This window comes from Pelmatolapia mariae, linkage group LG22 (assembly GCF_036321145.2).
Source record: "Pelmatolapia mariae isolate MD_Pm_ZW linkage group LG22, Pm_UMD_F_2, whole genome shotgun sequence".
In the NCBI taxonomy this organism is placed as follows: domain Eukaryota; kingdom Metazoa; phylum Chordata; class Actinopteri; order Cichliformes; family Cichlidae; genus Pelmatolapia; species Pelmatolapia mariae.
In genome coordinates this window covers 10,853,489-10,881,194 of record NC_086245.2, presented here as the reverse complement: position 1 = coordinate 10,881,194, position 27,706 = coordinate 10,853,489, and the positions used below count along the sequence as shown (strand labels likewise).

General features: G+C 41.0%; 1 protein-coding gene across 1 annotated transcript; it reads left to right on the top strand.

Annotated features, from left to right (window-relative positions):
* The first annotated feature begins 960 nt into the window (after window positions 1-960).
* Window positions 961-26,819, top strand: fhl3b (four and a half LIM domains 3b). Its single transcript, XM_065470545.1, has 6 exons — window positions 961-1,119; window positions 15,248-15,431; window positions 19,892-20,066; window positions 20,926-21,095; window positions 23,020-23,206; window positions 26,226-26,819. The coding sequence occupies exons 2-6, from the start codon at window positions 15,276-15,278 to the stop codon at window positions 26,375-26,377; spliced, it is 840 nt and encodes a 279-aa protein (XP_065326617.1). The 5' UTR covers window positions 961-1,119; window positions 15,248-15,275; the 3' UTR covers window positions 26,378-26,819.
* The last annotated feature ends 887 nt before the right edge of the window (window positions 26,820-27,706 follow it).

The window sequence follows — 27,706 nt, the reverse complement described above, 5'->3', positions numbered from 1 at the left end:
AGAAACCGAGTACTGTAAGGTGAAAGACAGCACAGAGAGATAGTGTGTGTTTGTGTGTGTGTGTTCAGGGTTTAAAGCTGATCTCAGCTCCTCATTTGTGTTTGATGGATGAAAAGTGTGCAGAGAGAGGACAGCTGTGGGGGTGATACTCAGCTTGTCGGGAAGAGAAAATCACTTCCAGAGTTGAGATTAAGTCCCAACTCTGACTTTTACTGTGGTATTAAATCCGATAAAAGTCACAATAAAGTGTTCCTGCAAGAAAATTTATATTTAGAGAGAATTTTATATTGCCCCTTAGTGTATTGTATTGATTTATTGATTTTAGATAGCAGTATATAAAGAAATAAAACACCCCCAACTACACTGAAGTGTAAAATTTCCCCTTGTGGGACTAATAAAGGTATATCAATCAATCAAGTGACAAATAAACACTAAGTAATGAATAATTATAATCCAAAGGGGTACTTTTACTTGTAATTAAAAGTTAAAGTTTTTTTTTATTAAACAGGACTGTAGCTGTTACGTAAGTCTAAACCAATGACTGTTTTCTACAGTCATTGGTCTAAACACGTTTCGTCACTTATTTTATGCATAACCCTGAAATTCTTACAGTATCGCTTTTCGTGTAGTAGACATGTTTGAGGACACATGGGGCTGCTGCACATGAGCCTGAAAATCGTGCCCAGTTTTCTCCACAGTATTTATTTCCCCGCTTTTTGCCATTCCAAACAATCCCGGAAACGCCCCTGCACTAGCCCGAGGATCCCTTAAAGTCTACCATGTATTTAAAATATTCAGTTACGTCCAGAAAACACATGGAGTCTACCGTCTTTCAGCTCCCCGCAAAGTGAAATAAAGAGGGAGTGTAAGGACAGAGAGGTGGGTGGGGGCAAGGGGCGGTGTTTTGGAGGAATGGCTTTGGTTTTACGCACCAGAGACGGCGCAGATGCTTCTGTCAGTTGAAAACCGTCAGCTTTCAGCTCGCTGGAGTCCACGGTGGATTTAGCTATCTGTCATCTCAGCAGAGCAGAGCAGAGCGGCTGGCTGAGGCTGCAGGTCCTGCAGAGGCTGTAGAGTCTCCTGTGAGCATCTCCAGAATCTGCTGGTGCGCCGAGAGCGGTACGTGTACATTTACTGACAGCTTCACAGCATAATGGGGTGGGGGTGGGGGGGTAAAGGAGCAGCTTTACGTGGCTTTACTGTGTGAAATTAAATGAATGTTTAGGTGAGTTTTTGTGAGGTCTAGTTTTATCCGCGGAGGCACAAACACCTGTCTTCGCCTGCTGCAAAACTAGTTACTGACATGTTTTAGTCATCGTTAAATATCTGCGTGGATTGAGGCTTTAAAATGAAAGGTTCCACTCTTTAAGGAGGCTCTCTTTATGACCCAGTCATGGCTTTACTAATAGTTAGTAATTGATCAATTAAATGAGAAGCTTGCAGGTTGCCAGGTTGTAATAACTCACTCTAGTAATTAGGTTTAAAAGTGAATAACTGCTTAGTTGAATTAAAATGTGTAAATTCAATGTACTCTAAAGCTGCACTGTTATCTTTAAATGTGCCTTATTAGAAAGTGGACTCTAAAGTTATGTGGGACCGATATAAACCAAATCTTTGAAGCCAAAGGAAGTTCTTTTAGTGTGAGGAAATAATGATGCTATTTGGGGGTTTGGGAGCCTGAACATGGTCCAAATGAGTAACTGATACTGTGAATAAGTGCTTTTGAAGTCGGATTTATGAGAAAAAGAACAAGGAGACCCTTGAGGAAACACTTCCCCCCTCAAGAGCTGAACTGGCTCAGATGCCGGAGGCACACAAAGTAATATCTGGCCAATAAAATCCCACACAAACAAACATGTTTTGCACTCTAGTCTGTTTCGTGTTAACGAGGCCCTTCGGTCCTGTTCTGTTGGAGTGATGTCATGTCTCCATCAGATTACAGATTTTGTTCTGGAGACTCAGCAAACAGCTGCCCCCCCACCCCGCCTCCAGCACTCATAGTTTCCATCACCGCACACCATCCCCATGTTCCAATCCATTTGGTCAAATTAATACATTCATTGAAACAATCATCTCCGATTGCGCTCTCACCCTGAAGAAAAGTGTTTTTGTTTCCTGCAGAATGGAATTCCTGACCTTTGTCTTTTTTTAGAAAACAGAGGGCAGAAGAAGAAAAATGCCTTTTTGTTTTCTTTTCTTTTTTCCCCCCTTCATGGTGGAACCACACAGTGTTGCCACGTTTTGACCACAGTCACATTCCTCTGAAATTCTTGTGTTGGGTGAAGGTTGGTTGGCTCCAGCTCAGTGGAGATAAACCCCAGACTTAGAAAATAAAGGGAAAACTGTCAGAGAGGAGATGACTTTTACGACTGTCTGCCACACGTTCAGACCGTCAGAGTGTCATCGTGAGTCAGTCTCACACACATCCCTGTCTTTTCCATTTCCTAGTCCTGTTGTACAGCCTGGGATGAGTTTGTTGGAATTTCAGGAAATTCTTCTTGCATAGCTCTCCTAAAAAAATACCAAGGTTAAGCCAGGAGGCAGCTATCACTGTCATAATAATAAAAAACATTTAAAGTGTTTCACATAGATACATTAAAGAAGTGGACAAATCTCTGCATTAAAAAAAAACACATTTAAGTACATGTTCATACATAAATTCATAGAAACAAGAAAGTGTGTGAAGAAGAGCCAAAAGTAAATGGTCTGGTTCTTATATAGCGCCTTTCTACTCTATTTGAGCACTCAAAGCACTTTATACAACTAACTCATTCACCCAAGCACTCTTTCTAATCTGTTAGTGCCTATCTAACATTCATACACATTCACACTCCGATGGATGCATCGGCAACATGGCCAAGGATATTTGACATGCAGACTAGGGGGAAGCCAGGAATCGAACCACCATCCTTCCAATCAGTGGATGATCTGCTCTACCGCCTGAGCTACAGCCACCCCAAGTAAAGCGTGAATTATTTGGAAAATATTTGGTTCACCTGGACGCAGCATTTTCAGCAGGAGGAACATTTCCTCACCCATCCATGTGACTTTTTCAGTCTCATCTAACTGCATGCTTCACCAAACATATAGCATACAAAGTGAGCGATGAGATCAGTTTCACATTTGCTGATCAATGGCCAAGAACTGGAGGATGGATGAGCGCAATCGCAGTGTTCTAAGATGGTGAAAGATGCACTCGTAGGCTCCCCCCTTGGTTCACTCCCATTTCTATGGCTTCACTCACTGCTCAAACCAGTGTTCACGATGTGTACAACCCCATCACTGACAGAGTGGCCCCTTGGTTGTAGGTGTAAATAGACATCTGGGGAGTCCTGACACAATCAGGCATCTTTTCAGTGTTGTCCCATTTGTTTAGCACAGAGGTGTCAAACTCATACAGCCCACTTTCACCAGACCAGTGAAGCTCCCTTGGCTGTTAATGTAAAAGAGTTTTAACTTTTTTGTTAAGTTGCTGAAGAAGAGAAAGAAGTCCAGTTTTAACATGACGTCTCAATGCTGCTGTATTAAAGAAAGAAATCTGTGAGCACATCTCTTTTGGGCTTAAATTATAAGAAACCGTTGTGTACAATAAAGCAGAAAGTATCTGTTAATTCACAGAAAATGGCCTTTTTTAAAAATCATTTTGAACCTAAAAAATAAATAATTTCTATGGAAGATAGTAGAAAATGAAAAAAAAGAAAAGATTTTTACTGTCATTTAATTGTTTGTCTATTACTTTGATGCAGTATGGCCATAGGTGAGGCTTTTATCAGTAGGAAAAGCTTTCCAAAGCTGTCCAGTGGGCCAGATTGGAGACTTTGACAGGTGGATTCTGGTCCCTAGACCTTATGTTTGACAACCCTGGTTTAGTCAGTGGTTGCTTGATTTCTCTTATGTATAATTCAAAGCAATTCTTCTGCCACTTAACCACACAGGTGCCCAGTTTATTGCTCTGTTTGTGCCAGGGGATCCAATCCTAGGGGTGGACCAGTTGGTGGCATTTGAAAGCCAAAGAAAAGAGCAAATGTTTAAAGGCAAAGTTAATCTATGAAAATAAGCTTTCAGGAGTCACTTAAATCGTGCTGCTGTTTTAGCCGAAGTGCTGGAAAGATGACAGTTGAGGAGATAGAACATCAGAAACGTGTTTATCCCGGTTTAAAATTAAAGCTTTACACAGTATATCTGCTGTATAAGCAGGATCCTGGGCACGTCCGGCTAGTTAGTGTCCAAAAGCATCACTGAAGCTTTCTAATTAATGCATTATGTCCTGTAGGTTTAAGTAACACTCAGTCTGTTACATGGACAGTTTGTAGCACAACAACTGTTCAGTGAACCCTGACCAGGAGCAAACAAAAAAAACCCAAAAACCATTTTGGTTATTGTAAAGAAGATAAAAATGTAAATCTGTTATTCAGCAGCACTGCAAACTTCCCACTTATTAAATCAGTTCAATTCAACTGTATTTAGCAGTGTCAGTTAACTACAACAGTTGCCTCATGGCAGTTAATATCATGAGGAAAAGAGGCTAAAACATCAGAGAAGGAGCCACAAAACCTGTGAGAAAGGAATTGGTGACAGTGAGAAGGAAGAACTGGCTTTTAACAGGAAGCAGCTTCTACCAGAACCAGGCTCAGAGAGGGGCTGCTGTCTGCTGCGAACTGTTGGGCAGTGAGGGGAGAGTGAAAAGAAGAAAGGAGGGTGGCAGCATTTCAATCAGGTTCAGGACTTTGACTGGACCTTTGTAACCCCCTAATTCTTTTCATTTTCAGCCTTTCTGTTTTGTTCCTGCTTAGGATCATTGCGCAGTAGGACGATCAAATATGAGCCAAGCTTCAGCTGTCAGACAGATGGCCTCACTATTTGTTCAGTCTTTTTCTAATTGTTCTGTAATGAACTTTAACATTTAACATGCTAACTGAGGCCTGCAGAGTCTGAGATGTAGATCTGACTGGCTGCTACTTATCGTCTTAATTCCTGTGGAAACAGTGAAAGTATACTGAGTTTATACTGTCCTGGCTGTATTTAGTTAAGTGATGCGTATGAGATGCACTTATGCATCAATGCTGCAATCAGCTAGCTTTGAGGCTGTGAGACAGAAAAATATTTTTGACTATATCTGTCTCTAATTATTTACTCCGCAACACAAAGATGGAGCCCTGAACAAATAAATCCAATCCGTTTTCTTTTAACTGCTCATCCATCTCAGAGTTGCAGGCGTGGCTGGAGCTTATCCCAGCTGTCAGAGGGCACAAGGAAAAGCTAGACCGTGGACCGGCTGCCAGTCCATCGGGACAAATAAATCAAACAGTAAATATGAAACAGAGACAGCAGCTTCGGCACTCTGTCAGAAAACAGTTGTTACATTAACACCCAGGACTTGAACTCGATGTCCTCTGCTCGCTGACAGCTGATGGGAAAGTGTTTACTCGTGTATTTGTGTTGGATTATAGTCTTCTGTAGACTATTTAAGAACAAGCTTACTGTTTATTTTTTTCAGTCTTTTTCCAAGTTAAACAACCGCTTTGCCAAAAGAAACCTAGTTTTAAGAGACTCCACAGGTCCACTTGATTGTAATCTTTGTTTTGAATCCTTCTTTCTACTTTCTTTCCTTTCATCTTTATTTCAGTGTAATATTTAAATGTTTTAAGTAGATTTTTGGCCATACTGCTCAGCTCGGGGGTTTGCAGTTTCAGTACAGACACTGATGTTTCCCGAGGGATGAATTATAATGTCTCTTTGATGATCTCCTGACTGCTGTACAGTCAGTTTGGCAGTTTGGGGATTTAGTTAAATATCTCACAAACTGTTCAATTAATTGTCAAGACATTTGGTACAAACATTCATTTCCTCTCAGGATGAAGATTCCTCAGCTTTCTTCCAACTCATCATTCATTGTTTTTAACCGTGTACTGCATATCAGAAGTTCACAGGTACTACATCAGGAACAGGTTGTGATACAGGTGAGACTACAAGTCCTCCACAATATGATGCGGCAATGTGAAAGGAATGTAAGCTGCGCCTTTAACAGGTGGTGCGCAGGTGGGTTGATGTAACTGGGATTGGTGAAGGCGTCTGTGGGCATTTGGTGGTGGATGAATTGGGGGTTGGGGTACAAGAGCTGTTGAAACATCCCTCCATCCATTCTCTTCTGCTTATAACTTGTCAGGGTCACAGGGAGGCTGGAGCCTATCCTAGCTACCATAGGGCAGGAGGCAGGGTACAGTTCAGGTCCTTCTTGCTGTGAGGCAGCAGTGCTAATCACTGCACCACTGTGCTCCCCACACCATAAATGTACAGTTATTTAATCGCAGAGTCATTTAGTCCATGTGGATCCCCAGTGATCTGGAGCCTGTAGCCACTGGGTCATAAAAATAATACTTTCTTGTATTTTTGAAAGTGTTATTGAGAAATACGTTTCTTTCTGAAGTCTTTAACACTTTTCTAGACACTGGCTGTTTTAAGCCCAGGCCTTGTATCTGACAGCTCATCCCTGACAGATGAATTATTCAAACAGAAAAAGGCACCTAACACAAGGGATGAACCAGTGTTTCTGCAGTTTTAAATGATATCTTTAGGCACTTTGTTAATAGCGGCCTGATGCAAAAAAAGGTAAAAAATAATAATCACATGTTCCCGTTCCTTTAGCTTCTGTAAAAACAAAAATGCCAAAGTTAACCCATTTGGACAGGAGTAAAAGAGTAATTTTGGACAGCTTGACACAATTGTGACACATCACATCATTCTGTTGTCAAATCCTCCTCAGGGTGGAAAAAAGCTTTCTTGCTGTGCAGCAGTAAAGCTCTGAGTCAATCAACAGAGACGATGATGCTAACACATAATTGGTGTTAATCTTTTGAGGGGGACCTTATAAGGGATCCCTGGCCACAAAAACTTTGAGAACCCTTGATTTAGTCTGGCCAGCTGTAAAATCTCCAGAGACACCAGCAGAGGCTAAAAACAAACTGATGAATTGAACTGAAACTGCATTTTTCCAGTGTTCAGCAACATTTCCAGAGTCTTGTCAGTGGTTAAAGTTTGCTTGCGTGAACTTAAAGGAAGGGAGTGGAAAATGTGGCTAATGTAATTTTTGAGTAACATTTTAATCAACAGTACTCATAAAATAAAGCACTTTAAAGGTTAAACTGGTTAAAATCATGCAATATTTAGCTAAATAATTACAAAAGGTTCGATACAAATATATGTAATATATATAAGTATGTGTATCAAACGCTTCTTAAGGAGTACACTCCCCTGGAAGCACTCGTGTGGCAGCCAAAGAACAAACAGAGTCATTAAAATTTGAAGAATTAAAGCAAACTCAGGTAAAGTAATCTTTATGAACAAATGATTTGATGTTACTGGGAATGGCAGCATAACACTGAGTGGGCTATGACAGAGTGGGAAATATAGAGGAGGGATACCAGTGCAGCCAGAGCCTGCACCATCCTGCGTACGTGGACAGGACCGCTCCTTTGTGTGCGAGTCCTTCAGGTCCGAGGGTGAAACACGTTTGCAGTAGTGACTCTTTCAATTGTTTGAGTGTGAAATGTTTGTCAGCTGAGTCGACAGTAGCAGCTGCGGCCCACATTGTTTCCACAGATAAACAAACAGCCAGCTGGAGACTGAAAACTAAGCTACACACATCTTTAAAAGAACTTTATTTCCTCGTGTTTTTGGATTTAATGACGCAGGCTGGGTGGCATTAATATCTAATGATACCTAATTAAACCATAGGTTTGAATCAAACGAACCCGACAAAGCTTACCTCACAGGAAATGTAGCTCTTCAGAGTTTAGCTGGAATTAAATCTGCAGAAAGACAGACATTTATCATCCATACCGATCATGTCATTTTAGTGGAGTTTAACCGATTACTAAAGACACAGTCACACAAAATGAAGCGTAACCAGTTTGTTTATAATCCCCTTGAATCGCTGATACTGAATCTGACCTTTCAAGGATTTTACAACTGAAACTGCTGCTTTTTCCCCTTCTTCTTCTTCTTTTTTTTCATGTGCAAGTAACCAAAATACTGCAACCGATCTGCCAGCTCGGTGTCTCAAAATAACATCAGTGTTTACAGCAGCAAGGAGCAATTCATCCTGATGAGCTCTTTAATCAGAGCCAACACAAACGACAATGTGTGTTCATGTTGATTTGTGTGCCTGCAGCCGAAATTGACCATGTGATCTGCAGGAAGCCACGCCACATTGAGCGTCTTTGTACTGGAGATGAAAGGAAGCAAAGTCATCTGACGGCCTTGACAGACCGGCCTTGTTCTTTTTTATTTTATTTTGTATCGGGCTATAGTTGAAACCAAAAGGGTGTCGCTTTGTTTCCATGCTGCAGGGCTCTACTGTGGGTGCTGTCAATATTCTCATTCACCTCAGACAAATCCAGGTTGTGTAATGCAGCAGTCGCACAATATGAGGACTGTTTGGAGCTTTGCAGGCAGTTAAAGCACCCTAATCCATTTCGGGGGGGAATAAACACTGAAGTGGGGTGAGGTAATTGAAAACCAACTTTGTCACACACTCTCATAGTCTGTGGATTTTTAAAGGGTGTTACTGTACAGAAGAAAGAGGCTATTGTATTGTTAAGGTTATAAGAGGAAGAGAAGGCAAACCTGATATATTTAGTGAACTTTATTTAGGAGTATGAGACAGGACTATATACTCTATATTCACATGGTTAGTTGCTGTTGAGACACAAGTGTTCACAATTAAACCACTTGTGAAACTGATGAATGTGGGGTAGGAGATCACAAAGGCGGGAAAGAGAGAAAAGCAGGAAGTAAAAATGAAGCAAGACCCATGAGAAAACTAAAAGGAAGTAGCCAAAAGTAAATAAGTAAATAACACAGAGTCATAAAGAGTACAAGTGTACTCACACTTGGGCTACCGGAGCGTGTTTAACCTCTAAAATCTAAATATGGTTAAATAAACTCTTCCGTTAGGATGGCTGTGGCTCAGGAGGTACAGCGAATCGTCCACGAATTGGAAGGTTGGTAGATGTATTCCCTGGCTACTACAGTCTGCATGTCAACGTACCCTTAGACAAGACACTGAACCCCAAGTTCCTCCAGTGCATCCATCGGAGTGTGAGTGTGTCTGCGACTGACAGACAAAATGCTTAGGGATAGAAAAAAGGCTCGCATTAATGTGTGTGTGTGACTGAGTGAATGAGGCTTGTAGCTTTTGAGCGCTATGTAAGATTACCAGCCCATTTACCATTTACCACTCCATTGCCTGCTTCAATAACTGGACCTGAGCATTGTTCAGCTGGACTTGGGCACAGTACAGGATGTAGCATGATCGCTCCAACTCTTCCTCAACTCTGGCTGCCTCTAAAAAGTTTGTCCCCACTTATCCAATCAAGTGACAGCATGCATAAAAGCATCATAGCATAATCTTTTATATTCAGCAAAACGACTTTTCAATGTTAAGATGCTGCGTTGAGCGGAAGTGTTTTTGGGTTGTTGCAGTGCAGCTGGGTGAGGCAGTCGAGTGTGAGTACAGCCTAACACTAAACATTATAACTCAGATAGGAAAGAAAAGATACACAAATATAACAGGGACCATGGCAGGGCCAGTTTGTTGAATTGACCAGCAGACAAACACTGTCACCCTAATGTTAAACCAAACTCAAAGGTCAACATTATTTTGGTGCTAGAGGAAAAGTCAGACACTCACAGGCACCCAGGTTATACTCTTTAGCTTTTTTTAAGGACCACAGCCTAAAGAGGCTTATGTATGAGCCTTGATTTGAAGGGAAATATTTTTCCAGTTTCTGAAACTGTGCTTGTTTAATGTGCGACTTAAACAGAACCTAAACGCTGGCAAACTGTTGGCTGTTAAAAGGTTAAAAATTTTAGGCGCATTTCAGTCTGGAACAGTTTCTTGACCAACATCACCATCTCTGGAGCCACTAATTTAAAAAAAAATTGCCTGTTTTCTTAGCTGCTTACCAGTTTGAACTGTTGAAAGAGGCTCTGTTTTCAAATGTGGAGAAAGCAGCGACTGTAAGTTAAAATAAAACACATTAAAAACATCCTTTTTTAGACACACTGGAGGGTGTGCCGGTGAGATTCAGGTGGCTGAGGGGAAAAATACCCAAAAAAGGCTCTGAGTCTCTTTTATACGGCATGACTTAATATTTTTGTGCCTGTGACAGATTTAACACTTTCCTCATATATGCTTTGCTTGATTTTATTGCATGTGACAGTGGTTTTCATCATGGAATAATCTGGTTTGAGAACCCCAGACATAAGTCTAAATTCCTCCGTAGGGAAAGTAAACACTAACAACCAGAGGAGCAGATTTCCTGGCTCCTGTCGCAAGAAACCGTCACATTGCTGAGGAGTAAAACGACAGAAGCAAGCCATGAAGGGACATTAGACAGGAGGCTGATCCTGGGAGACACTTGCCATTTGGAAGCCACTGCAAAGCGCCGCGAGCCGCGAGCCCGGTAAATCTCTCTCCAGGGCAGACGGCGTATGAGCGAAAAATTCAACATGTGCAATCACCGAAGTGAATTGTGGGTTTAAATGGTTTAAGCAGATGTGCTACTTGAGTGAGAGTTAGAGTACTCAGACAGGATGGATGACTGTTTGGTTTAATGTGTCATGAAGAGAACAGCGTGACATGAATTCCCAGGTACGGTTGCAGAGGACACCTGTAAAGTGATTACCTCTTAAACAATACAATTACTGCGAAGTCAGTCGGTGTTTCAGACAGCTGAGTGTGTCAGCCTGTCTGGATGGTATGCAGATAAAGTCATTCTTGTCAGATTGGTTATTGCTACATAAGCATGACGTTTCTGGAGGCGTTCGGAGGAATCTTGTCTCACACCTCATTCAAAATGGTTAAAAAACAGCATTGTTTGGCATCACTCCTTATGAGATATCTACCTGCTTTCATTTTATATAGTTAATTTGTCATTTTGTGTCAATTTTGTGTTCAGTAAACGAGGTAAAAAAAAAAAGAAAAAAGAAAGATAAAGTATGTGTATATCTGTGCAAAGGCAAGAGAAAAGTCTCTGCAGTTCACAAAAGAAAGGAAAGGTCTGCACGCCCACAGCTTCAGTTTGATGACGTTGAATCCCTTTTAAAAAAGCCTTGTGAAGGCAGCATTCCAGTTCACGGGCTCTCCTTCAGGCATGGAAAATGTTATCTGTGTAAATCAAAATCTTCCCCTTAAGAAATCAAAAGTTACACAGAAAAAAACCCTCCAGGCTTTTCTTTGTGGGTTTACTTTTCTTTTCTTGGCTTCCCATTCTATTTATATATGACATATAAAGTGTACTTAATATACACTTATTTGCACTAGGCTAGTAATTTGGTCACTTGGTATGGTGGTCAGCTCTGGTGCCTCAGAGCTGACCACCAGGCTGGTCCAGGCTGGAGCCTTTCTGTGTGGTGTTTAGATCGGTTCTCTCCGGGTACTCCAGCTTCCTGCCATGGAAACCAAGACACGCAGGTTAATTCTAAATTGGCTGCAGGTCTGAATGTGAGTGTGAATGCTTCTCTATCTCTAGAGTGGCAACCTCTTGCCTTATGACCACTGGGATGGGCTCCATCCCACTTTGAATTGGGTAAGTGGGAAAAAATGGATGGATGAATGGACTAAAATGATAGAAGTCCAAATCTCAAAGCACTGAATTAAACTTGTTAGTGCTGCTTGGCGTTTATGCCTGATGCAAAATGCACTCAAACACTGAAGGATTTCATTCAGTCTTGGCTTGCAGTTATAATCTTCTTCATTTTGCCTTGTTTTTGCTGGGACGATGGTACCAGCCATCTTTTTTTCCCCCATTATCTGCTGTTTTTATTTCACTGGTTTTTGCTTCTTTTCTGGACACATAAACGTGTACGCAGCCATGATGATGAGCATCTCCTCTAGTTGCTAAAAATCTTGCATTTCTCTAGAAGTCTACACCCGCTGCCCCTTTGATCTGTGACCTCAGTGAACACCTTCATAATGACTTTACAGGCTCAGTTTCTAGTTTCAGGACACATTGCAAAATTAATTTTATATCTTGTCATCATTAGAGTCAGAAAGGGGTGGCTAACGATGTGACTAACAACACTTTGTGAGTTTGCAGTCAGGTCTGCCTCTGGCTCATCACATCTGGCAATGATACCAAGGCGGCGATGGTGATGGTGAAAACATTCAGGTTGAGGCTTCACTGTGGGCTTTTGTGTCCGGTCTCACAGTCACTCCAAATTATTCTGTGCCACTCTCATGTTTGTGTGTGGATCTGGAACAGAAAGATAATACATTCACTAAAGAGACCAGTTGTGATGCCCTGGCAACCACCAGTTGCTAGGAAAAGATGAGTAGTTCCACACCGACCACGTAATGCATGAAAATGTGAATTTGAGTCACTTAGCAGTTGCTGGACTTCTCTAAGCCTGTGTGAGTGAGGCTTTAAATATTGTGAAATGGAAGCAAGGCAAAACATGTTTGTCTCATTCTGTGTTTATAGCTTGTTTAATCCACGTTTGATGGTGTTTGACATTTCTCTTAGTAAGGAGATATGCCCTAACAGGTTAGCTTTAGGCATGTTCTAAACTTTATTTGCACATGCTCCCACTAAGCTGAACTAATCCTGCTGGTCCCACGTGCATTCACAGCCTGTCTCACCCTGTTTTCTATTGTATAGATGACAATACAGCTAGAGAGTCGACTGTCCTACAGGAGCCATAAAATCTTGTTTTCTGCAGTGATGCATTTGAACACCGGTCCCATTAGAATTCCCGACTGGAAGCCTACAGGAGAATTTGATGAAAGACAACAGCTGGAGGCTACAAATGTGTTCACAGATGTTGTGGTCCAGGAAGAGAAACATGAAGATCTAAAATGTGGAGACTATGTCCGGAAGGAAAGCTATTGTTCTATCGGTGCATTCAGCGCAGACACGCACGGACGAGAATAGAAACTAAAACCTCTTTAGACGCTTTAGGAGGGAAGTTGAGCTGATTTCTCCATCCAGACAGAAATGTGACAGAAGCCAGACATTGGGATGTAATGGTTTTTTTTATCAGTTTGCTTTTCCTCCATGTTTTGTTGACCCGGCTTGGTGGCCTTTAAGAGGAAGCGGCGCTGTTATCTGCGAGGAGGGAGGGGGTCCCCCACGTTCCCCTCCTGGAGAAAATGTCCTGGAGGAGCGGGAGTTTCTGCTTCTGGCATCTTTGCCGTCCATGACCGAGAACAGACAGTGTTTATTCTTTTCATGTTTATCTGAAATTACTGCATCACTGGTTATTTGAAACAAAATGTTTGATAGCGCTGGACACGAGGAATGTAAACTGCACTTCCACCATCACTCCTTAACAGACCAGATGCAAATACTTGGAGGTTACAGAGCGTGAAGCAAAAAGCTTCAGAACAACACTTAGTTCATGCCAGCCGAACACTAAAAACACTTGCGAGCGGCCTTCTTTAGTTCGCGTGAGCTCTGGGTCTTCTCATCGTTACGTCCGATGATGAAGAGAGGAAGAGGGGGGCTTGGCTCATTCCTTGATCCCTCGGGGAGATTTGAAAGTCTCTTAGCTGCACTGTGTTGAACCTTTCCGACTTTACAGAAACATGTCAAAGCCACTCTTCGCCCAAAATAGGTTAGGCCTCTTTAAGTGCTTTTTTTTTTTACGTGCAGTGATCCTGAACACGACCATATCCCCAAACTGGAGACCTTTTCTTATCTGTGATCCTCATTCACACCGCATATATCTTTTCAAGCCCACGTCTGTCCTGTCTTAAATGTTTTCAGGAGGATATTTAAGCCTCCCGCACTTCATTTCCTCACTCATTTCCTTTTGCTGCTGCAGAAAATAAGGGTCACATGCCCTCCTAATGCCTCTCTGTGTGCTCAGTAATGACGGCGGGATGTCTGTGTGCCTGGCCTTATTTCCACCTGTTCTTCCACGACCTGCCACTCTAGTCATTTGTAGATTCAGCAAACGGTGAATGTAAGTTCATCATTTAGGGACTGATGCAGAGCTCAGAAAGCAGGCTGAGTACGGCTTTAAAGTTGGAGTTGAACTTAGAGGCTCATTCCACACAAAATCCATCTAATCTGAACAAAAATCCCTGAACTGAGCCCTCCAAATAAGTCAGTTTTTTTCAAAATTACAACAATGTTGGTTTATTAGATAAAGCCAGGCAGGACCTTACCTTCATACTGTGAGCATTTATCATGTTACAGACCCTCAAATTTACCTTTGGAAACTTTGAAAACTTCATGCGGCTCCTGTGCTTATGAAGTTAGGAGGGCTCAAATGTAACACAAACTAAAAACTGCAAAATTTCAACCTCTTCAAAGGCTTGCAACTGAGGAATATTCAGGATGAATGCAAAGTTTTGCACGACTTTATTAAATATACTAAAGTTCTTGCTGATTTATAGAAGTGCCAGGTATATTTTTAACATGAGATGTGTCACATTTTCCAATGATGATTAAAGCTTCTATATTCAATAACCCTGTAAAAAGATCAGATTTATTGCAGGAGTGCTGCAAACGCCACAGTTTTCATGGTTCACTAAAGAGCCAAAGCTAGAGCCCTGCAGTTTGCCAGTTGCTTGTCACTTTTCTGCCTTGTGTGTATTTTCCTAGTTTCTTGCGATAAACGTCGCACGTCCAAGTCTGCAGAAAAACAGTGTTCACGAGGAAGCTGTTGACAGAAGAAACAGACCGGACAAATGAGCTGTGTGGCCCTTGACATGCAGTTCAAACGCAGATTTTAAAAAAAAGTGCTTGAGAGCCTTTGAAACTGAGAATGTCGTGTCAGTTCGACTCCCAACAATTAACATTGTTTAGTCCCTCTTTTGTCAACACCAAAAACGCCACAGGGAGTTTCATGCAGGAGCGAGTTGGGAATGAGCTTTTACTCTCTGTGAGTAATGATGAAACGGGAGAAGCTTGTATATCATTACGGCAGTGAGTTACAGTATATCAACATTAACTGTGTGCTTATTCAGCCCATTCTGTGCTTATAGCAGCTGAAGCATGGAGAGGTTCCTGAGTAATGTTTAACCTCAGACTGCAGTCTAATATTTTTCAGTAGATTAGCTCTCTCCTGTTGGCCTTTATTTCCTCACTGTATATAAAAAATGAAAACCTTCTTCCTGCTTTCTCTCTGTGGCTTCCTAATCTCACTTCTCCTCCTCCTTCCTGTGCTGCATTCTTGCTGATATTGAATCCTAAACTGCTTCTGTGAATCATCTGTTTTTTGTTTTATTTTTTTGCAGGAGGTCAGCTTAAGGAAGAGGCATCATCATGAGTGATCGGTTCGACTGTAAAAACTGCAACGAGTCCTTGTACGGACGCAAGTACATCCTGGCGGAGGACAACCCCCACTGCATCCCCTGCTACGACCGCCTGTACGCCAACACCTGCCAGGAATGCAAAGAAATAATTGGACACAATGCAAAGGTGAGCTCGCATTATACACTGTTGAAAGATTTAAGTATATCTGCTCAACCTTGTACTGTTATTTTAACTGCAAGTTACCATCAGACATAATTTAGAAGGACTTTTATACTGCCTGGAGCATTAGGCTTTTAAATGGAAAATATGAGAGTATTTTAAAAGGCAGAGCTGCAGGTAACTAAATGGATTGGTTATTTAGTCTGTTAAACTCCCATCACAGTTTCTTGGAGTCCTGGAGGAAGGCTATCTGAAGAAAAAAGAAACAGGAGTTATAGTTTTGCATCTTTGTCCAAACTTTATTGGATCCATGTCACGTGGTGTGGACTGGAAAGAATTTATAAGTCTGCTGAAATTGCACAGAGTTTCAGGGTCTATGCACATACTCATAGAACCGAAGTTACATCCAGTAACAACTATGTTTCTAGCTGAGCTTTTGTTAGGGATATTTTCTTTTGTTAGGGATATTTTTCCCTGTTACACTACTTCAGGTAGGCTGTGATTTAAAGGCCAATGCCCATTCCATCTGATGGTTGCTTCCTGAAGTTCAAATCACCTGAAACCGATTTCATGAACATGAAAATGAATTTACCAGAGTTCACCAGATCTCAATCCAATAGAGCACCATGGGGATGTGAACAAGAGATTCACATCATAAGTTAAGAAAAGCAACTCAACCTGCTCTGTATGCTCCCAGTTTGGTCTATCCCTCCATCACTCCCTGCTGTTTCAACCCCCTCACCACCCCCACCATCCACCCCTAGGCTCCATCACTCATCACTCCCCAATTTACAGTGTAACATACTTGTGGGAAATGATAAGCAAACATCTCCCTGGAGCCGACAGGCAGACGTTTGGGTGGTGGAGGGGTCATAACTCCTCAGTTTACTGTGCATCAGATTTGTGGGAAGTGATGGAGTCTAGATGGTAAACTATAACGATGTAATGTTGCTCTAATAAATCAAGCATTTGATCTACTATTTTCAATCTGCTCTGTCGTAATTAAGATGCACATAAAACTTGAATAAGTACGTAAATAAAACAATTTATATATGTGAAAAAACTGTCATACTATCCAGTAAAAGTACTTGTTACACTGTAGTGTTGCCGCTTTTACTTAAGCAAATGTTTCTTCGTCCAATAAAATTTTGCATGTCGGAGTCCCTTACTATAATTTTTCCAGCTGCTGTGCCTGGAAAACATAACTCTAGTTACAGACCACCAAATTGTCAGTAATCCCCTTTAAGTTGTCCAAAAGCCTTAGCTGAGTGAAAATTAAAAACACTGTCCTGAAGGAAACACCCACAGACGCCACCAGGCCACCAGTGTCCTGTGAGTTATGGACTCCCTGTGAGGGAGCGCAGTAAATTATAGTCCTGCTTGCTTTGGCTGCACAACACGTAACAGCACGCATCGCTCATCCCGCTCCATCCCCGTTCCCCGCTGTGAAACCCCATGCCTCAAAAATACGTTTTTCACCCACCGTTCAATGGAGCCATTTATCACAGAGCTCGCGTGAACTGCATGTGAACTGTAACACAAGCAGCTGTTACGGGGAGAAAATACAAAGTGAGTTATTCTGATTTTTAAGAAAATAATGATGAAGAAAGGGGGAACGCCTCTGTTAACTCCTCTGTTTGGAGACAGCGGGGTGCTGTGGGCACATGATCTCTTGTCTTTTTATAAGAAACAAAAACAAATCAAGCCTAAACTTGTAGCCTACATTGTTTTAGTTCCCTGCTTTTAAATAAAACAGTGAAGCGGGACTACTGTGTGTCCACAGAGGCTCAAGAAGTACAATCATTTTCAACTTAGCTGCTGCTGCACACTTACATCTAAAAAAGAGTGCAGAAATACACTGTGTCACTTGCATTAAACGGTAAATAGTTTAGTACAAATAGTTGTAACCAAGACAAAATGACTCATACCTTCATAAAAGTATGTTTTGAGCTCTCTTGGCTATAGTGAGGCATCTGTCCATCCACAGTTTAAAAGAATAATTACTCCTCAGCATTTAATCAAATGTGCATGCAATGATAACATAATGCAGAGGTGTCAAACGTAAGGCCTGTGGACCAGAATCGGCTCGGCAAAGGCTACAATCGGGCCTCACTTCACAGGTGTGGAAAACGTGAAGAAAAGAGCAAATTTGAGACTTTTAACTGTATTTTCATAAGTTTTACAGCTTTGCCTTTACTGATAAATATCTTCAACATCATCATTCATGTTACAAATTAGATAAGAGATTAAAATAGATTCACTAGTTACAATAGAAATTAGTCTTTTGTACACTGCATACACAGGATACACTGTGTATCCACGGCACACTGTCCATTGTTTACGTAGATGCACTTTTTCTGTAATTTTACACATTTATTTCTTACAATTTAAGAGTCAGAGTGACAGATTTTTTTCCATAACTACCACAGCATTTTGTTATGGTGTAGAAAAACTTAGATGTAATGTTAAAATTGAACTTCTTTTCCTTATACAGTGGAACCCTGGCTTACGAAGACCCCATTTAACGAAAAATTCAAGTTACGAAGGCACTTAACGGCAATATTTCTGCCCGTGGTACAGCAAAATGCCCGCGTAACGAAATAGATAAAATAGAAAATAAAAATAATTAAATTCCATGCATGCATACATGTACACGTACATATGTATGCATGCATACGTATGCTTTCTGCAACCTCCGCCACCTCCTCCTCCACCAAGAACTTTGTCTTCAGCCAGCATCGCCTCACTCAAAAGGCGATGGAAAAAGGTGATTCGACTTACGAAAATTTTGACTTACGAAAGACCCTCTGGAACGAATTAATTTCGTAAGTCGGGGTTCCACTGTATTGACAAATATCAAGGATTAAATGTATAAATAAAACTTCTGTACTCTGATAAAAGGGGAGTTTTGTTGGTCTTTCCCATTCAGGATCAAAGTGGGATGCATCTGGCCCATGACGTAAAGTTGTGATCGAGATCAAGTAACATTTTTAAGAATCATCCACCCATGTCCACACGTACCTCACTGTTGTTAAGAATCTCTGCAAGTTGAAAAATCTCTTTTTCAATACAGACCTGACCAACAGGGCTGGACAGTAAATATAACACAATATAACACATTTACAGTATTATATGAAGTATTGCGTGCAGTAACAAGAGCAAGATCAAAAGCAGTTACATTAACCTCCTAAGACTCGAACTCTTCCACGACATGCATTTTTAATTTCTCTTGGATATTTGGGCATATTGGGGCCCAATGAATGTAAAAACAAAGAATTTCCAGAATTTTTTAATACCTTATTTTTGTTTTTAAGAAAAATGAGAGCCACAAATGAGGATATTCATTTAAAAAACTGATAGAACAGTAGCAGTATAATGTCCTCGTAAGTGGATATCAGGCCCATGTAGAGCAAAATTGAGTATTTTGGTCTAAATAACGCAAAATGTGATGTCCACATATGTGGACGGGAGGTCCTAGGAGGTTAATGAAGAGAAGTGTTTTCTCACTCCTTGAAAATGGGCTCAAACTCCCTCGTTGAGACCAGTTCTCACAGTTCCAGCTCCTGTAGAATATTCTTGGGAGAAAAAGCGGAATATTTAAAAGTCTTTTTTCCTAATTCTGTTCTGACTCTGCAGACAAACATTTATAACATATTGCAAGACTGTAGGTAGTACTGGATGTGGTTTTTACACTTACAGGCACACAAATAAGCAGGAAACAACCCAAGCAGAGATTTAAATGCAAAAACCAACCAATAGGAAAGAGAGAACAGGGATGTTCATGATTTTTACAGCCAGTAATAAAAGATAAAGCAACATGGTAAACAATGTCCAGCCTCTATAGGTACTGGCCATGTTCATTCATAAAGAGCAGGTCCCTGTAATCCAATAAAGGTAAAAACGCTGCAGACATGTTTCTCACAGCACCTAATTTGAGCTTTTGGGACATCCATGTACCAGGAAATTAAAGTGGAAGCTCATTTCATGCCCCAGATGCATTTCTTGCCACAATAAAAGCAACAATTTTCCCTTTGGAAGAATTCATATTGTTTATTGTGTGCAGTTCAACAAGCAAGTCAAGCTTTCTGCAGAAAGCTAAGGGCCATATCATGCATAAGAAATGATCACTGAAACTCTTTTTTTGGTATCCATTTATTTGAACTTTTCACCATCATGTTTTAAGTAGAAATGTTCATCCATCCACCCACTTCTGTTTATCCAACTCAGCCTATTCTAGCTACCATAGGGTGAGGCGAAGAGCAGGTTTAAACCCAGTTCATCATCTTTATTAGGTTTCATTTTAGCTTCTTATTGTGTGCCTTTTTAAGCAGATAACCAGCAGATGTGTGTGTGCCACAAGAACAAAACAGAAGAGAACAAAACTGTATTTTATTTTCATTACCCCGAGCTTCTTTAACCAATGACACGCTTTAATCTGAAGCTTCACATCTCTCGTCTTCCCTCAGGAGCTCTTCTATGAGAACAGACATTACCACGAGCACTGCTTTCGCTGCTTCCGCTGCGACCGCTCTCTGGCAGACGAGCCCTTCACCAGCCAGGATGACGCTCTGGTGTGCAGCGACTGTTACAGCAATGAATTTTCCTCCAAGTGTGTGGCCTGCGACAAGACAGTCATGCCAGGTAGAGACAATGTAGACCGGCTTTATCACTTTTTTTTTCTTTCCACTGAACCATGTTCATAAGCCGCCTCCTCTGCAACAAATCGCTCAAACTCGAACATTCACTGCCTTTCAGAGCCGATACCGGAAAGTTCACACCCTCTCTTTGCAGTAGTTATCAGGGGGTGTGACAGCTTAGATGTGACAGCGTGATTGTTTCCTCGCTCTGCTGAAATCCTCCCAGCAGAGTTCCTGCCGCTGTGACGAAAACACGCAAAGTATCGGGGTCAGATGACTGAAAATTACATGGGCTTGTGGATTGTGGATGTTACACCAGTTCTCTTCTTTAGTTTCTGATCAGACTGGTGTGCCTGCCCTTTTACCCCATTTCTTACATGTGCAGCCAAGTTCATGTTCAAAACACCATCATGCTTTTGGGCTGCCTTTCAGGTCCCAAAAGTTGTAAAACAAGCTCAGTGATTAAAGGATCTGATGTCCAGTTTCATAAGCATATACATGACTGGCTCCCAGCTTCTCTAAACCTCAGTGGTGAGTGATTCTGAACTAAAGGGCGCTTACAAAATGGTTAAAACTGTGCTAGAAGGCCGTGGAGACATGTACGCAGCATCTACGTTACTGCTTGTCATGCTGTTTTGATGCACTGGAGCTGCAGCAATTTACCAGTGCCAAAAGAGGTTCAGCCGTCACACCGAATCACCACTTTTGGGTTTCACAGACTTCGTATGAATGTTATCAGATTTCATTCCAGCTTGTATTTACAGCAGAGATCAAAGAGGAGCCAAGACTTACACATGGAAAAACAACAACAAACGATCAAAAGGTTTCTGCTTTCGGCGCTGATTTGTTTTTTTCTCTTACAGGATCGAGGATGTTGGAGTACGACGGCGCCACGTGGCACGAGGACTGTTTTGCGTGTCACGCCTGTGAGAAGCCCATCGGTACAGAGGCCTTCATCCCAGACAAAAACAACTACTACTGCGTGCCCTGCTACGAGGGCAGGTTTGCTCCTCAGTGCAGCCACTGCAAAAAGGTGCAGAAATGATCTTTTTGTTAAAACAGAATACACCAAAATATATCACTACAGAGCCCAAAATGACAGGGTTTTTTTCTCTCTTCCTGACAATTTAAACTCCTAAAATGTATAATCTACCACTGATGTCAAAAAGTTATGTGGAATGAACCCAAAGAAGGTGTATCATACAAAATAAACAACATAAGGGAAAGCACACAGAGTCCAAAATGCTAAACAGCAGAATGCGAGCAGCAGAAAGCACACAGTACAACACAACAAGTGTACACAGGCAGCCTGAAGCTACTTAATCACACACGGTAATGTGGGAGGTGGAGACAGCTGGGACAACTAACACAAGTGTAGGTGTTTGCAGAAACAAGATGAAGACAGGTAAAAGTAACACAAGGAAACAAACAAACGACCATCAAAATAAAGCAGGAAGTGAAACGTGATAACGGAAACACAGACACAAATGAACCTAATGCAGGGGAACTGACAAATTAGGATGAAACTAAACTCTAAAACAGAGAATGAGACTGAAAAGGAAAAATACATGAAGCAAACAAAAACTATAACCAGGAACTAAGAAAATGGGAAAGTAAGAAGCATATTTTTAATAATTAAAAGATTGTCTATAGCACTGTACAGCAGATCAACCTATTGACCGTGAAGGAGAGGTCAGAGGTCAAATATATGATATTTTAAATCTTTATACAGTACTTTCTACATTTTGACATTACACAGCACACTTGTAAGAATCACAGTTTTAACATTATGAGGTTTTTGTTGACCAATAAATCATTAAGTTGATTTGAAGACCTCAGTGGATGTCTGTCAGATTTTAATGGATTGTTAACAGGACCCCACTCTACACCTCTACAAAGCTTTATGAGAATTCATTCAAAGCTTTTTGTGCTATCGTGCTTATAGACAGAATGCATGCATGCAAACAAGGGAACATAAGAAAATATTCAAATAAACAAAACTAGAAAGTCATAACTCAAAAATACGTTGTCAGCAACACATGACGCAACCATGACAGCTCAAAGAAGTTATTGCTTTTCCTGAAAAATGTATGTAGTGTGAACAAGTTTGTTAAACAAGTTCACTTAGAATGAATTGAACAGATAAATGCACATATGTGTACACAATACAGCTAATCTAAATCTAGCCTGTCAAGCTAGATTGTTTACAGTGAAGTCAGTGGTTTGCATCCACCCATCGTGGGCATGAATATCATGGTAATTTTGGGCTTTTGAATTATTTCTTTGAACTGATCTTTTTCCAGGATGGAATGATTGTACAGCTTTAATGACTTTAAAAAACAAGAATCGGTACACAAGTTTGATTTATTTTGGATTTTCTCTAAATGTTTCTCCAGGCCATACAGTTTCTCACAACTGTGTGGCCTGAGGGCCACAATCAGTCTGGCAAAGAGTCCAAACCCGGCCACTGGACGATTTTGCAGAGTATAAAAAGAAGGAAGCCAAAACTTTTGGACTTTTTATTGTATTTTGCGTCAGAGAGTTGGAAGTTAAGAAGGAATCACATCTTGATCTGTTCTTAAGTGGTGGTCCAGACTCATTTGTTCCCAATCAGAGGTCTTAATTACGCCAAATTTTACAGCCCATTTACCGACAAAGACATTACCTCTGACGTGCCATAATACAACAGCACCCAGTGAGGCACGCTGATGGGTTTCGTTAATTTACTGCAGAAGCATTTCTGTGTAATAACATTAAACGGCCTGAATGTGGAAAAACTGAGATGTATTGTTGACATTCCACCTGTATTTAATCTTAAAAAAACCATAAACCCACTGAAAAACAAAGTCCACAGAAAATGTCCTGAGCTATGTGCCAAATGTGTGCCAGGATCAGGAGCTTTAGAAGCAGGATCTTAATGTGTTACATGTCTTACTGACCCAGTTTGTGTCTCTCAGGCTCTGACTAAAGGAGGGGTGACCTACAAGGACGAGGTGTGGCATAAAGAGTGCTTTGTGTGCACGGGCTGCAAAACGCCGCTAGCTGGCCAACCCTTCACCTCGCAGGGGGAGAGTCCGTACTGCGTCAAGTGTTTCAGTAACATGTATGCTAAAAAGTGCGCCGGCTGCAACACAGCCATCACAGGTTAGTAATAAGTGCATTCCCCCAGAGCTTACACAACGAGTTGTGGACTTGCGAAACGATATGCATGCAGTGCTCCTGGTTTCATTTCTTTCAGGTCGGAGACACCGTGCGCCTCTCCTTTTTTCTGTTTCGTGTGTCTTCATGGTCTTCTGTCAATAAAGGCCTAAACAGTTATCTTTAGCAAACAGGTTTCAGCAGGTCTGGTGACTCAGGGCTTAAATTCTGAGCCTCTCTATGTCCTCTGTGTGGATTCTCCCTGCTATTCAAACAAATTAATTCACAGTGAATGCTTTTAATGTCAGACAGCAGCAGAAAAAAAAAGTCCAGTTTCCATTAGAAATGATTTAAACACATTGGATATAGCTGTGGATTGGAGAGTGAACCTTCAGCAGAGATGCTGATCTAAGGCTGGATGCTCCACTGGAACGGGAATGCTGCCATTATGGAGTAAACTACATGCTGTAAACACTTGTGATGGATATAAATGATAAAATTGTACTATAAACACCAGTAAAAACATGATTTTATTTACTTTAATCTTCAGAAACTGATTTTCTTGGCAAATTCCACCAAGATTTGATCACATAGCATTCTTATGATGCTCATTTTGAGCTCCATGTGTTTATTCTTGGACTCTACTGGAGTAGCTTTGCATGATTGATCTTCTAAAGTAGTCCTCATTTATCCTATGCTGAGGCCTTTTGGCCTCTGTCTAGCAAAAACTTTTTAACTCCTCTCCCTTTCATCCAGTGTGTAACCCGTGTGCCTAAAATGACCATATTAGTAGCATCCTCTCTCTGTGACATCATACAGAGCCAAGAGTAGACAAACTGTGCAAAACTCGGTGCTTAGAGCAGTCTGAAGCCTGAATGTTTGGCTCACAGTTATTACATTCACATAAACTGAGCCATAATCACTGAGGCCTAAAGACCGGTTAGCAACCCGCTCTCAGCCACAGGTGACTATGGAAAAAAGTGATTGGCAAGTAGTTGTAAGGAAGGAGTAGTAAGGAAGTTGCTAGCAGGTGAAAGTGGACATAAAGAGAATGCTGCAACAAAAACCTCTTCGTGATTTCTTTGGTCACTGGAAATATGGAGCAAGCATTTTCTTAGTAAAAGCTGCACCTTCTGACATGAATTGGTTTCACTTGTAAATCACACCGGTTAATGTGAAGGTGAAAAGCTTGCATCACACTCAGCGAGTACTTGGCACATTCATTTTTCCTCTAGCAACAAGAGGTTGCCAGATGGCCTCCAGGCCTGATCTCATTATTTGAAACTTTGACCGTCTTTAAGCTTCCACCACTGGAACTGTATATAAAGAGGAAATAAAGAAAAGTGTCCAGACAGTTAGCAAACACTAAAGAGCATCACACACACATCTGATTTATTTTGTTTTCTCATGATTAATGTAAACAGTCATTTCCTTTAGCTCTGCTTTTGGCCACTACTAATTCATAAGGGAAATATTTGTCAGCTAATTGCAGCATTATGTTTTTAGCTAGGCCAGCTCATGCTTTGCTCCATGTGTGCAGGAGTCTGTGTTTTCATCCTGTGTTTAAAGGTCTGTTTGCCTCAGGACACCAAACCACAGCTTTTTTTAGGATAATCCACACAATAGTTATTTTATAATTAAAAAGTAAAAAACAAACGAACAAAAAAACCCATAAAAACATGCCTATATACTAAACACATAAATGCCTATTTCTTCAAACACCATCTCCACCAATGATGCCAAAAGTTTCCAGAATTCCTGTGCTGTCCGAGCACATTGGTTGGGATCAAAATGCAAAAAATTCTGATGCAAAAATTTTTAATGAGTCTTTGAGTTGTCTATAAAATTATGGCCAGAAAGCAAAATATTAACTGAAACTTATAATAAAGCTTGGCAAATCTAATTAAAAAGCTGCAGATTTAGGTGCTAGTTCTCTGCAGTATGAGTCAACTCATAGACTGTATTTAAAAGATGTAGCAAAGCTGTTGTGACGTCACCCACTGGTTTGAGATGTGGTATTTTGAAGCTTCTACATTAGCATCTTTAGCTGCTACTAATTTGTTTTTGTTTTTATGGAACCAGGAGTGACCAGATTTACATTAGTAAATGAAGCTGTATTCAAAAGGCCTCACATTGACCTAAAGGCTCGTTAGCGACCCCTAGTAACCTCGGGTTGTTAGGGAAAATATATATTTCCCAACCTTTTTGTGAGTGGTTGGTTGCTAGGTTAAATCAATGAAAAGAGAGTGATGGGAAAAAAAAAAGCAGATTGCTGCCCTCACCAGTAGCTTGCATGGTAGATGCTGACTTGTCTGCAGATACTTTCAAACTAAAATGGAAATGGAGACTTTCCACCTTCAAATTAAAAGTTGAAGATGAAAGGTCGCTAGGTTGTTGTGGTTGCTAGGGGAGGTCACTGACTGGTCTCTTGGCATTTTGTAAGGGGAGTCTGTGAGGACTGACTCACTTTAGGAGTCAGCCCCAAGTGGCCACCAGGGGAACTGCATGTTTTTTTGGCCTCAGCTTAATTTTTCAGCTCAGGAGCTTGCCTCTTAATTTAACCTTGGTTATGGATAATGTACACAAGCAATCTGAAAACAAGCTACTGACTGAAGCGTTTTCATTTTCTCAAAACAAACATTTAAAAATAATTTTAGAGAGAACCACAAAGCTAAAAAAACAAACAAACAAAAGATCTACACATGGTGGAAACAAAACAACGGCGCAAAACAAGTACAAGAAGACTCATTATGAACTTTATCTTTTTCCATCATTAACTAAGATGCCAGAGATAAATGAGGATTTCAATTAAATGCTCTTGACCGCAGCTATTAGCTGCAATACTTGAGGGCACACAGAGCTGGCAGTGCTTTCCTTGTTACTGCCAGCTGCTGATGTTATCACGAATTCACGAACGTTATTTCCGCAGTTTTACGAGGCTGTTATGAAAGCCTGCTTTCCACCCCGAATGAAAGAAAAAAATCCTTTCATTAGTTGCTTATGTGCTGCGTGTTTGTCTTTGCAGGGTTTGGAGATGGGAAGTACGTTTCTTTTCAGGAGCGGCAGTGGCACCAGCCGTGTTTCAAGTGCTCGCGTTGCTCCGTGTCGCTGGTGGGCTCTGGCTTTTTCCCAGACCGAGACCTGATTCTGTGCACAGACTGCAACAACGAAGACTGACCCTGCAAGGCCACGGCAAAATATCAAAGTCTGCAGCCGCCAACAGAAGAAAACTTCTAACCCTCAGCTTTGCACATGCAGTTTCAACGATCACTCAGCCTAAAGCTGAACCAAAGCTCAGTTTTTACGACTGAAACCAGCTCTTAGCACACGGACATGTATGTTTAGATGCAGAAAGTCTCGTGTATTACTTACTGTTACTGTTACTGTTTTTTCTAAATGTTTCTGTTTTTCACATTAAAGAATTGATAAAATATGCAAAAGATCTATGTAAACATCTAAATTAATGTCCTGTGCTTGGCAAAATTGTTCCTACTTTTTTACTGATTCTTTTTTAAGCAGTCAGTCTCTCACTATGTTAACACCTTTTCTTTTCAGCTTATAAAAAAGTTTTACTGCTGTACATGCAATAAGATGTCATCAAATAAACAGTGGATTGTAATTGGTGGAGTCATCTGCATGAATACACAGATAGCCTTAGACTGTAGAAACTGAAGGGCGTCCTCATGCCTCCAGCTGTTTTATTCTGATCTGAATTGGCTAGTGGATAACAGGGAAAAATGATAGTAATATTTGTACTTTTCCGGGCAATTTTATTCATTTTAGGGTCCGTTGTTACAGTTTGTGTATTCTGCACGTCTGTGGTACTCTACTGCATTCCCAGAATATAAAGCATACCTATCTATGGGAAGGCATTTAGCTCTGACATGCAGCTGGTTGCTGGGTCAGACCGTAAATGAACCGTTCTGGAGTTTATTTTGAACCACACTGACACCACCTCCTCTAAAGGGTCTCAGTGCAGCTGTTTTAGAGGAGGTGGTGGTGGCAGAGCTGAAGATGATGACATTTTCATTGGATAAAGGATGCTGAATATGGATCTGCAGGGCAGGAGGAAAAGAAGAAGACCACAGAGAAGGTACATGGATATAGTGACAGAGGACATGCAGAGGGTTGGTGGTGACAGAGGAAGATGCCAGGGTGGGGTGAGATGGAGGCACATGACTTGCTGTGGGAGCAAGTTATTATTCACATCTGCACAAACAAAGCAGTATTATTCTATTAGTTTCCATGTTACAAGGAAAATAAAGATTTGTCTTCATACTTAATGAAAACCATTACGTCATCCTAAAATGTCATGGCAACCCATTTCTTAAAAAAGCACAAAACAATCACAGAATAATTTTCTTTTTGAAAAACTCCACCCATTTCCCAAAGAAAGGTTCACGAGGGTCGTCCCAGGAAGACTTTCCCTTACTATTACTTACATAATTTGGATAAATATTTACAGTTCTGAGCTTCTGAGCTCATCTGCTTTGATTGTGTTTATAT